The following is a 12,727-nucleotide window of genomic DNA, read 5'->3' on the forward strand; positions in this document are numbered from 1 at the left end:
TATTTTGTAACAGAGAATCCTGATCAGACTCATCTCTTTTAGCACTCTTTAAAGTGTTTTTACCCTGTCCTTGAGTGATCAGACAGCAGCAACCAGGGAGTCAGCCCATCGGCCATTTTTTTAAGTGTGTCCTTTGAGCATGATGAGCCTTCTGGGATATATATTTCATGGGACTGTCAGCCATTTTTTAAAAAAGTTTGTCCTCTGAGCATGTGCACAAGTGCTGATGAGCCTGCTGGGGTACATAGTTCACTGCTGTCCTCCCTCTCTAAACTTTTCAATTAACCCCTTCATCTAAGCACAGACTGGAGAGCTGATTCCCCACCACCACCACCATCTGGAATGTATATTGTTCTATTTATTGATCTGTTTTTAGGTAGTTTTAATGTTGGTTTTAATTTAAATCACTTACTGTATGTTATTTTGTTGTAAGCTGCCCTGACCCCTACTTGTAAGGGAAGGGTAGCCTAGTAAATCTAACTTAATAAATAAATAGAATAGAATAATGAAGTAGCACCATAAGTATTTTTCCTCTTTGTATAATTAATTTGAAAGGGAATACCCAGTAATAGTTTATCTTGGCTTCCTGTGATTTTTTGGGTAACTAGATGCAGAGTGCATCTCCTCCTAAGCATTTCAGAGCTTTGGTATTGCGTAAACATCATTTTGTTTTCCTTATAACTTAAGGATGGGACTTTCCAGACTTGCTTGAGGAACTGATCTTTACTGCATATTGTGTGAAACATAGAACAATCTCTCCGGTTGTTGAAGTACCTCTTACAATTCTATGAGCTCTTTCAAAGTCGGTTCTATTTAGGGGCTTGTCTGGGACCAGGGAGTTAAACCAGTTGATAAGAAATCCCACCGTATTGTCTTCTTCCTCATGCTCCTACACCCCACGAATGTGAATGTTTGTATGATGATCTCTATCCACCAGGTCTGCTATTTTTAATCTCATAGTTCTATTTTGGTTCTCCAATTTTATAATTTTCTCGTGGTGAACTTTGCTCATATCATATGCTTCTTCAGCAGTCTCTGTTACATTTTTTACATTATCAACCAGTTCCTTTAATTGGTTATTTATTGGTTTTAACAATTCCCTCCCTCCATCCATTAGTTCTTGCTTCAAATCCCATTTTAATTGCAATAATTGGTTTTCCATACCTTTTAAGATACTTGCAGTCTCATTCTCCATGTTTTCTTTCTGTTCGAGTTTGGCAGCCATGTTATCAGCTTGGTTCTGCTGTGGAGGATTTTCCACAATTTTTTCCCCTCATGTTGTCAACTCGACATCTGTCATGAAACGTTTTCCAACAGGCTATTCATAACACTGAGGAGTAACACATAACAATGTCAGGATGGCTTACCAAAGGGATTCCTTTTCTGCATCCCATACGATAAATAATATTGTTGGAGTCAGGATGGGGTTAAATGTGATAGTGTAGAAAGCAAGAGAGAGATTCAGTGAAGGTATTAGCTGAAGAAACATCTTGCAGGAAACCATTTTTTCATAACATTATTACTCATTTTCAGAGACACAACAAAACTGATCTAGAGCCACAAAACTGAAACGTGGCTTTTGTCTCCGTTGTTGATTCTTGTGTCCTTTCTTTTCCAGTTTGGCATTGGTGTTACCACCTTATAGCTTTTACTACATAAAAGCCACCATTGACGAGGCACTAATCCAGGCTAAGTGTAAGTAACCATGAACATTCTCCAGATTCTGAACATAACAGTGCAGTATGTAGAGGTTTGGTGTTTTTTAATGCCGTATTTTGAAAATCATTAAAAACTTTGGACTTTCACTAGTGTTACCATTATGTGCCCCCGGTTCTGTAGCAATGATTCTAGAGTGTCAGTGTGCAAGGTACAAAAATATTCTACAGAAATAGAATATGTTCTGTTACCTTTCTTGCACAATTGATACTTTCTCTTCCCCACCTCCTTACTTCTATACCTACAGAATCATTGCTTGGCGTATCCCCTGTTGCTGTCTTTTTACGGGTCTGGTAGCTAATGTTTTAAACAGCCCGCCTTCAGGGTCGAGTTGTGTGATCTGCAGTCCAGTAGAGCTGTTTTGTTTAGTATGTTGTAGCTGCAAGTCTTTATGTAGTAGACACCTCTACTCCCCTCTGGCTCAAAAGGAAGAATTAGGATTAGGTTTGGACTGTAGCTGAGTTTGGAATACTGCACAATGTATCTGATATGAATGGATACCTGCTATGTCTAGGCTGGAATCATGATCCGGAAATTCTAAAGGTGGCCTTTCCGATGTAAATGAATGGCACTGAACATTTCCAGCTATTACATTTGAAAGCTTAACTCTTTGTGCTTTGCTATATTTATTTATATCTCAACTGTGCTGAATTCATTAGAGCAAAATTCAGCTATTGCTGTAAATAAAGGGTTGCCATGAGTGTCTCCAACAAGCGGAAAGATGTGAGGGGCATTTGCAAAGGGGAGGTGGGACAGGAAAGACTCAGCCAGGAGAAGTCGCTGATGGAAAGCTTAACCCTTTACCTGCCTTCCATATTTCCACTGCAGCCTTGCTGTGGACCACTTTCCCACACTTTATCAGTAGACCCATCTGGGAGTTCAGTCAGCTGAGGACAAGTGAACAATGGGAAAGGTTGCAATGGAAAAAAGAGAAGGTTAGGTTAAGCCAGATCCTTCCACCTCTATGTTGATAATGTCTCTCCTCCCCAGTGGTATACATGTTGACAGCAGATGCAGAGGCGAGAATCCTATGTTTGCTGCTGAATTTCTGTGTCTGTCCAGATATATTAAGAAAGGGGCAGGCCTGCACAATTTGTGACCCAGACTGGTATCAAAAATCTATTGGCCTATGGCAGGGTTCAAGGCATACTTGTGTTTGGTTGCACAGGTCAAACATGTACATGCCTGCATTAAGGGCTTCAAGTCTAACTTTTACTTAGCTGTCCCTTGTCATATTAGAGTTTACCATCTTCTGTATGCTTCCCTTCTTCCCTCATATGTGTCCCCCAACATGTTACCTTGCTCAAGCAAGCAAGCAGTGCAGTGCACAGTGCAGCAGCTCCATCCAGTGCATGAGCAGGCCCTGTGTTGCTTCCAGCCGAAGACAAGTTCCCAAACTGCTTACCAGTGATTCAGTGCCTCAGTGTTACAAGCAACACGCTGTATTGCATGATTGATCTCTTAATGTTCTGAACTCGGGCTCACCTCTGTAAAATACAACCAAGACAATAAATGCCTGTAGACTGAATTAGTAGTCCGACCCCACCCCCGAATCAAATACCTCCTTGTACACAGATCCTTGAAATAGCCACAGTATAGAGAAGGTACATGAAAGAAACAATTGCCAAATCCTGTGCTCAAATCTTCAAGATGTTTGTCTTTTCTCCAGAGGACAGCTGTACAGAAAATGAACCTCTGAACTCTCTCTTATGCCACAATATTTTTATTCAAGGGGCTGGTTGAATAAAATATTGGTTTGTGAACCCTTTTGCTTTACCCTGTTTTTTTTCTGTTTTCCTGCTCTCTCTTTCTGATGGATAATCACAGTCCCAAAGGGCAAGTATATTCTTGTTGCTCAATTTCCTTCTGCTGTTGATATTTTCCTCTTATATTTCCATTCCTCCTGGATACTCTCCTTTGTATCCTTCATCTCAGGGTCCCCCCCCCCAATGGCAACTGTGTATTTCAAAGACAGAGAAGGAAAAACATGTATATATTATGGTGTCTTTTCTCTCCCCCATACCTCCCCAAATATGCCTTTCAGTTTATTGTTGGTTTCTTCCTTGTTCATTTGATCTTGTCAACCCAGGCGATTCATGAAGAAGCTCTGATTATCTTTTATCCCAGAAATCTGTGTTTTAAGCAACCCTGAAATGAACTGATGCTAAATAAAAATTTTAAACAAAGATTAAATTTTACAAGCCTTTTTGTTTTCAGTTTGGAATTCAAATTTTCAGTTCCCACATGGTCATACTTAAGCAGTCAACTATGTGCCAGCTGTAACTTTCCCCAGTTACTATATTGTTCCACATCATACTGATTCTAATGCACAGTTCCTCATTTAATGCAGAAATAACATTGATTAGCCAGGGGAAAACCTTTTCTGTACCAGATCCATACATTTGTGCTGACATATCTGTTTGGGATTACTGGCATAACATCACATCTCTATAATGCCTACATAATTGTATGCCTTGTGTCACTAATGCTCTTGGTGTGCCCTACCTGAAGCACTTAAGTGTTGGCAGATTCTAGAAATGGAGTTCCACTTTATTAGTATCCATGTGTCTGAATTCTTTTTTTTAATGTAAATCAAGGCAACTCTGTGGTATAAGAATCTAATTGAACCCTTCTGATGTTGTGTTTTCATCCTTGTAGTTACTGAAACTCTGAAGCTAGATCGTTTTGATGAGTTTGGCTACACGTTTTTAGCACCAAGGTTGGTCATTTTTCCTGCATTGTAAACCCTGAGGCCTAAACTGTAAATAAGACCCAATCAGCACAGTAATGATTTAAAAAACCTGGGGATAATTTCCCATCTAAGGCTGTATTTATGATGTTGGTATTGACATTTAAAGCTTTACACACACTGTAATCAGGGTTTCCTTGAGGATGACAGTCCAAATGAGCCTCAGTCATTTGTTGGGCCTTGTTCTGTGTGCCTTCAATGGCTGAAATGGGTTGGCATCCCCAAGGAACTGGAATTACCACCCCTTGAGAACTGCTTTACTGGCCTCCTCTTGGTCTTTAGGAAGCAAATGACTGGGTGTTTTTCCCACTAGGAAATTACTGTACTTCATTGAGAAGGTGGGGAGGGGGATTGCCAGTGCAATCTCAGTCATAGTTACATGCTTCTAAACCCATTGACTTCAGTGGATTTAGCATGTTGTAACTCTGATTAGGATTGCACTGTCATTTATATGTTGCCGTATTATGTGCATGAGTAAGGTTTTTAATGTGATTTTATATGGCTTTTTATTGTGCTTATCCACCTTAGGAGGCCAGAACTGAGTTGAAAGATTATGATAATTAATTAATTATGTTCTATCAAATTGCAACTGACTTATGGTGACTTCTCATGGGGTTTTCAAGGCATTGCCTTCCTCTATGTGGCAACTCTGATCTTCCTTGTGGTCTCCTATCCAAGCACAAACCATGGCCAGCCCTGCTTAGCTTCCAAGCTCTGACCAGCTTAGGCTAGTCTGGGATACTCAGGCTGCCAAAGCAAGATGATAGCAATATATTAAATACAGTTCTAATAGCTCAGAGCCATTTATATGTCAAAAAGGTGAAGGTTGGTAACTGAAGGCAGAAAGCCTTAACATGTCACAAGCAGTGTTCCCTCTAAGCTGAGTTAGTGTGAGCTAGCTCACAGATTTTTGGCCTCCAGCTCAGCAAGGATGGCTCCAGAGCAAACTAATTTATGCAGCATCCAAATTGCTCACTCACAACTTTAATGCACGTAGCTCACAAAGTAGAATTTTGGCTCACAAGACTCCACAGCTTAGAGGGAGCATTGGTCACAAGCCTACTTCCCTGCAGAGGTTTGGCAGCCAAACTGGAGTGTTCTTTGGAGGATCATCCACATGAGAACATGCTCTAGTTGTGTTCCAGTGGTTGTTTTCCCATCTTTAATATGCTCTATCCCAAACCTGATTTGCTATGATGTTTGGAGGAAGCATACAGTCTAGGGCTGCGGTCACACGCACCAGTTGAAGCAGCGGGGAAGTGAGGCTATTTTCTCCAGAGGAATTTGACACGCAGTTGCGAGATCACACCTCCCTTTGTAGCTGCGGGCTCAGCCTGTCACTGTGTGATCAGACGCAACTGCAGGTGAGTTGGGGGGGGGGGGGTTGGCCGTTTATTTCCCATGCGCATAAACGAGGAATCACACCTCTGCACTGAGGGCCCTGCGGAGTATCCGATGATGCTGGGAGGGCATGATCAGACCATCCCGACAGCATGAGAGTGTGCTTACGCGATCAGACAGGGGAAAGTCCATCCATGGCTTGTTGGAACCTGTTAGAGCCGGACTTTCCCTGGTGTCTTTTAACTCCGCTTCTGTGGTGGAGCAGCACAGGTTGCCGATGACTGTGGGACGCTTCCCAGATGTTGCTGTCTGATCGCTCCTTTTAGATCCATCAGGCATTCACACCTATGTCGGATCTAAAGGTACATGTGATCGCAGTCTAGGTGTGTTCTCATGTCATCAGCATAGGAAGGTGCTTATTTTAAAAAAAACACCCACATGTATCAGCACCATTTTCCTTCCATCAGTCCATACAGTTGCCTTTTTTCTTGCTATACTACCAGATAACTTTATAATAAAAAACCTTGTTAGTTACAATAGCACTTTAACATTATCATGCTATAGCATTTACCTTTAAAAAACAACAACAACAAAAAGCCTTCCAGTGTGTTGGAGGAAAAAAGGCAGGGAAAATGATGAGTGGCAGAAGAAAAGCACAGAATCTCCATTGGCCTATGTACATGGTTGCCTCTGCCATCACAGTGGTGTTGAATGCAAAATGGAGAATTCTCACCATATTGATGCAGACCAATTTAGCACTGATAAGTCAAAGAATACAGGTTTCTGTAGCCAGTCCTGGCAACAATTCATTAATTGGATCCCATGCTTCAGCTGCATGAAAAAGTACAGTTTCATAAAGATATTAATAGTAGCAGATAGGGTTGCCAAATAGTTTTCACTCACCGGCGGGGGAGGCTCCGTCCCGTCCGGGAGCAGTCCGTGCGTGCGCGCCGCCGCGACATCACCGGAAGTGACGTCAGACGCTACCGACGTTGGGGGCGTGGCCGAGCTCGTCGGGGGGGAAACATATGGTTTCCCCCCCTCCGAAGCGGGGGGTTACCCACCCCCCCGGGCACATTTGGCAAGCCTAGTAGCAGACCAGGGAACACAATATTAATATTGCAAGAAACAGAGAACACAAAAGGGATGGCCATGAGGGGGCTGTTGCATGACACTGCATAGAGTCTCATAATACCAATTTTACATTGTGTATCTTTGAAGAAGAACCTGAACATCAGAAATGCATCAGACTTTGCTTCTTGATAGATAAACTTCACTATGGACAGTTTTGTGCCATATGTAGTTTTAATTCATGCATGTTCCAGCTGTTAGGGTGTGATGAGCCATTTGTGTTCAGTGGCTTCACTATGCAGCTCTGTCAGGTTCATCCCTTTGACTGCAAACAGCTCTCCTAAGAGAAGGGGGGAGATGTTAAGATAATGTCACATGTAGTCTTAGACTTCAGCATTCCAATACCTTAATACACTGGCCCTAATAATCTAACTGACCTGACTGGCTGTGCAAATTTATTTTTTAAGTTGCTTCAGCAGCTGTTGCCCCCATAGCACAAGGATCTTGCCTTTAGTCAGGCAGTGAAGCTGTGTGTATGAAAGAAAATATTTTTAAATTATATGTTCATTTTAAAAGGCATCCTGTTAAACAGAGCTTCTACTTGAAATGTTGAAGAGTTATAATTAGAGTTATACATGATCTCATTTTGTCGTTGGCTCCACCTCTTCTAGAGCCATTTTACCATTGGCTCCACCTCCTCCAGCAGCCATTTTGTGATTGTACCCACCACCTTGTGTCAGAATTCCAGAGGTATCCACAAACTTTAAAAAGTAGGTGGCTTCTGTGCTAGACAAATGTAGCCAGAATCCATGACAAATTCTAGTACATTAGTTGAAGAAAATTGTTGTCAAATGCTTTAAAGGCAGTTCTAACACAATTGTGGGTTTTTTTCTCCTCAGAGATTATTGTACTCCCGTAAAAATAACTGACAATAATACTGATTTTCTTCAAAATTTCAATGAATTTATTGATCGACATACCCCCAAAAGCCCTTTATGTAAGTATTGCCAATTTCATTATGCTTGAACAGGCAATGTGGTATAATGGTTAAACTGTTAGCCTGGAAGGGGGGAGTTTAGGTTCAAGTCCCAGATCATCTGGATGGTTGTGACTGTAATCATAACCTAGTTCATAGGGTTGTGGCAAGGATAAAAGGCCCCTCTGAGTTCCTCTTTAAAAGTTCTTCAGAACTTTATCAAATTAGCATCACTTCTAAATATTCATAACAAAAACAAGTGTAAAACATTACCAGTTTTCACTTTAGCTGGGTGTTTTGTTCAAAATGTGCTCATCTCCTTTTATAGGCAATGATATGGTTATGAGAGTTTTACTGGATGCTGGATTTACGAGTGAACTTGTTCAGGAACATTGGAGTAAGCAGGACCCGTGAGTATTCTTTTCATCAAGTTAAGGAATATCAGAACAGTGCCTGGATTTCTAATCCTCCAAACAGATTACTGGATTTAAGCATGTGCATATTTAAGCATTTTGTAATTGTGTTATGGGTTGAATCCAAAGAATTATGTGCAGAGTTCCACCTAGGGAACAGATCTTTCCCAGTTCTACGTATTTTCTGCCATAGAATTTCAAAAGAGCCTGTTCCTCCTGCAAAGCTCTTCCTAAGCATCCACCTAGGGAACAGATCTTTCCCAGTTCTACGTATTTTCTGCCATAGAATTTCAAAAGAGCCTGTTCCTCCTGCAAAGCTCTTCCTAAGCATCCACCTAGGGAACAGATCTTTCCCAGTTCTACGTATTTTCTGCCATAGAATTTCAAAAGAGCCTGTTCCTCCTGCAAAGCTCTTCCTAAGCATCAGGGGACCCATGGCAACATTATGGGATTCTGACTTTCTTGTTTGAACAGAAGACTCTTCTGCTCACAAAAGGGCACATTTGGATACCGCTCTTTATATACAGCATTGGCAATAACTTGGATGCAAATGGTTGTGTTTTTTTCCCATAGTGAAGGAATTACAGCACGGTTTGTAGTGACTGATGGAGGGATCACGAGAGTGTATCCACGAAGGTAAGGGTCCATTTTTTTCCTAAGCAATGCAACAACAGATATGTAGATACACTTAATTGGCATAAGTGTGCCCAGGATTGTGGCCATCAATCTTCCAAGCTTTTGTTTAAGTTTATACTTGAAAATGGAATACTGAAGTTATAGTCTTGAGATACGAAACAGGAGCACATGAGTCACCAAAATACAATGTTCTGACCCAGTCATAGGAAAGGTGACAATTTCCAGAAAATTGTGGTGCCCCACCGTATGTGCCAGCATTGCGGGGAGGGTGGGGTATAAATATGATTAATACATAAATAATACATTTATTGATTTATTTGTTTATTATGTTCGGCTTATGGCCTGCCCTCCCCTGCAGAGCAGGGCTCAGGGTGGGTAACAACAAATACCAGCAACAACCATACATTCAAACTGAAAGATCAACAAAGTTTTATTCCGGGTATACGTTTTGTGTGCATGCACACATCTTCAGAAGTTGGTCTTAAAGCTATATACTTGTATTAATGTCTTTAATGTTTCAATTATTCTCTACCATGCTTATTGCAAATTTACTTAAAAAAGCAGGTACTTGCGAAGTATCTATTCTGAAATGTTCTGAAATGTATTTTACAGGAATTGTTGTTTATGTTAATATTCTGAATATACAATAAAAAATTTAAATTAAAAAAAAGAAGTTGGTCTTAAAGATGTCACTGGACTCCAACTTTGTTCTGCTGCTTTAGACCAACATGGCTACCCACCTGAATCTATCAAAATGAAAAATAGACATTTTTTTTCATGTTCAGCGCAGGCTACTATTGGACAGAAAATCCCGAAACGTATGAGGATAGTTTCTACAAGAGGAGCTTAGATAATGAAAACTATGTCTTCACAGCTCCATTCTTCAACAGTAAGTGGCTGGATACACAAAAGGACAGTTTATTGACAATGTTCAGTAAAATGCTAGCACACTTGAAATCATTTAAACTAATGCACAGTCCAGCTTGTTTAAAAGAGCATGGGATAGGTGGGAAAAGTGCTAAGGAAATCCCACTTGCAGATGTACTGGAAACAGGAATGCAGTTGGTGTGTATGTTAGTTTTGGGGTGGGAAGTGGCAACACAAATGCCAAGCATCAAGATAATTTGAGGTGGCATGTGGAAATATGACAGTGATTTTCAAGGCTCTAATCCTTGACCTTTACTTTCTGCTGCAGTAATAATAAATGCTGTGGCCGGTATCCTTCCACTTTGCTAACTCAAGCCTTCCTCTATTCTAAGCAGCCTTCCTCCGACTCAAGTTCTCCAACAGAAGAGCCAACTTAGAGTGGAGGAGGACTCCTTAGTTGGGACTGTTAGGCTTAGTAATTGGTACACTAAAACATAGGTATGGTATAATCTGTTTTATGCACCTGTGGAAGTTCAAAAGACTGCTGGCAAGTCATACCAGTGTTCCAAATAGCTATGCCTCAGGAAATAATGCCAAGGGATTTGTGGGAAGTTGCAGTTAGTTAGGGTATTCTCTGGTGTTAAGGTTTTCTTCAAAAGCTTCTTCCCGGCAAGGAATTATATTCTGAATTACAAGTTGACATATGTACAAATGTCTTCAGTCCCAAGACACCAGGACGGGGAGATTTATGAATCCCTAACATTGAGGCAATGTACAAATGTGAGTATTGGTAACCTCAATAAGGTAGAAAATTATTCATACTAAAAACTGTAGCACTCTGCTGCACATGTGAAGTTGTACAAACAGTGTTTGGAAATCAAAATCAGTGGCTCATTGGTCCCATTCTGGAAAAGATTAGAGAACTTCTAAGCCCAAAGTCTGGGGACAAATTTCAGTGAGGAGAATTTTATTAGCAGCTCTAGTCAGACCTAGATTGTGATAAGTTTTCACAGCTGTGAGGCATACACCAAAAATATCCACTGTCTTCTCTTAAAAATGGAGAACAGGCAGAAGAGGAAGGAATTGGGGTTATTGAGCCATGACCCATTCCTGGCCTTAGGCTAGGAGTAGCAGTTGAACTGCTTTCTAAGTGGGCTGCATGTGGTTGGTCTCTGAACAAAAGCCCAGAATGCTAGGGTGGATGACAGGAACCATGCCTGAGACTGTACTACTAACTACAGTGAAAACCTCTTACCTTGAAAGACCCAAGCCTAAGTTCCTTTGTTACAAATATGGATGGAGGGGGTTCGATGTGCTACCCCATAGCTCTCTGTAAAATGCCAAGTATTCATGCCCACTTTGTAGATGAGAATTGGGTATTGTCCAAGGCGTTTAACTTAACACATACCAACATCAACAAGATCCTCTGTATATGCAGAGTTAATTCAGTGGGGCAAATAAAAAATTACCTCCTGTTACTGCCATTAAGCATCTATTTAGCACTCTGTAAATGCACCCCATAATTTCCTTTTACAAAGTAATGACTACACAGAAAACATAGTTAAGTTAATGAACCTTGCACATGTTATGGCTTTAGGTGCCTGATTTGACCCAAGGAGTTTTTAAAGGGCAATCAATCATATTGAACACATGTTATCTGACTTTCATCATTGGTAAAGTCAGTTTATTTAAGAATCAGATTGTTGTGCAATCATCTATTAAACTCTGCTGTCTTTCTTCTAACTCAGGAAGTAGCGAAGAAGATGGCATTATGGTAAGCAAAGCTGTGAAAATAACTGTCGGTGGAAAACTTCTGAAGCCTGCAGGTAGGAAGGAGTAAGACTGACTTTCTCCCAAGAAATGGGGCTGGTTGCTGAGCACAGCAGAGTCCACTGTTTCTAAGCCTAGCTGTTGTTGCATAGGTTTGTTGTATCACAGCACTCCCCAACATAGTAGACCCACCAATTTGTTCCTTTGTGTCTGCTTCATTCTTGACTATTGGGGATAAAATCAAAAGGGTCTTGAATTGAAGAGAAAAAAGAACAGAGAACTTTGGGTTATGACTAGCAGACTTTGTCCTGGGCAGAAGCATCACAGCTATGTGCCCTTGGCTTGACCATAGGCACAGTGCCACTTAGTAACCAGTTTTTGATTAGCCTTGCTCTCAGGGCAGCCATTTGGGGTGGCACCCACTATCCTTTCCCCAAGTTCCAGAAGTGGCCACAGGCTCAGAAACTTTGGGAGCCCCTGTTTTACTACCTACTTTCTCTTTGATCATGCTAAAGTTCTCAAATGTTTGAGGTTTTGTTGTTGTTGTTGTTGTTGTTTTGGGGGGGATGACGTTATTTTTGCAGAAATCACATTTTGTAGGCCAGCAACTGAGTCAAAAGAATATGTTCTGTTGCCCTGACCGGGATAGCCCAGGCAAGCCTGATCTCGTCAGATCTCGGAAGCTAAGCAGGGTCGACTCTGGCAAGTACTTGGATGGGAGACCTCCTTGGAATACCAGCAGTCAGGAGGTGGGGGCAGGCTTTATCCAGCGGCCTCTCTGAATATCCTCCAGGCCCCCAGTAGGGGTCAGTCACTAGAGGTCACCATGACTTCCACGTGCACACAAATGCATGCATGCACATATGAAAAATACAAAAAAGAAATATGTTCTGTTATTAAACACCTGGAAATGCTGTATATTTACATTTTTCTTTGTGTTTTGTATATTTCCTGCTAGTTGTTGGAGTAAAAATCAATATAAGCAACTGGATGGAAAACTTCACCAAAACCACAACCAAGATCCAGGTGAGCACCTGACCTGCCATCTTTTCAGTATCCATGGAAATGTCTCAATTTCTTAAAGATGTGTGATGCATCCTGCAAAGCATTTCATGAATGATGGCATCTTCCTCCAATGCACAGTGCTTTCTGCTGACACAATAGGCTGATTTCGCACTAGAGCTGCCT

The 12,727-nt window shown here is 41.2% G+C and overlaps 1 protein-coding gene across 1 annotated transcript in view; it reads left to right on the forward strand.

The window, feature by feature from the left end:
- The window catches only part of CACNA2D1 (calcium channel, voltage-dependent, alpha 2/delta subunit 1), a gene marked incomplete at its 3' end in the record, with an annotated part of 640,713 nt that extends 628,148 nt beyond the window's left edge, over positions 1-12,565 (forward strand). The window contains exons 23-30 of the mRNA XM_015428057.1: positions 1,619-1,695; positions 4,375-4,435; positions 7,777-7,874; positions 8,182-8,263; positions 8,840-8,902; positions 9,688-9,791; positions 11,518-11,595; positions 12,498-12,565. Of these exons, the coding sequence (XP_015283543.1) occupies positions 1,619-1,695; positions 4,375-4,435; positions 7,777-7,874; positions 8,182-8,263; positions 8,840-8,902; positions 9,688-9,791; positions 11,518-11,595; positions 12,498-12,565 (631 nt within the window). The remainder of the gene's footprint in view (positions 1-1,618; positions 1,696-4,374; positions 4,436-7,776; positions 7,875-8,181; positions 8,264-8,839; positions 8,903-9,687; positions 9,792-11,517; positions 11,596-12,497) is intronic.
- Between the last annotated feature and the right edge of the window lie 162 nt (positions 12,566-12,727).

Source organism: Gekko japonicus, unplaced genomic scaffold (genome assembly GCF_001447785.1).
Source record: "Gekko japonicus isolate JY-2015 unplaced genomic scaffold, Gekko_japonicus_V1.1 scaffold471, whole genome shotgun sequence".
NCBI classification, from domain to species: Eukaryota; Metazoa; Chordata; class Lepidosauria; order Squamata; family Gekkonidae; genus Gekko; species Gekko japonicus.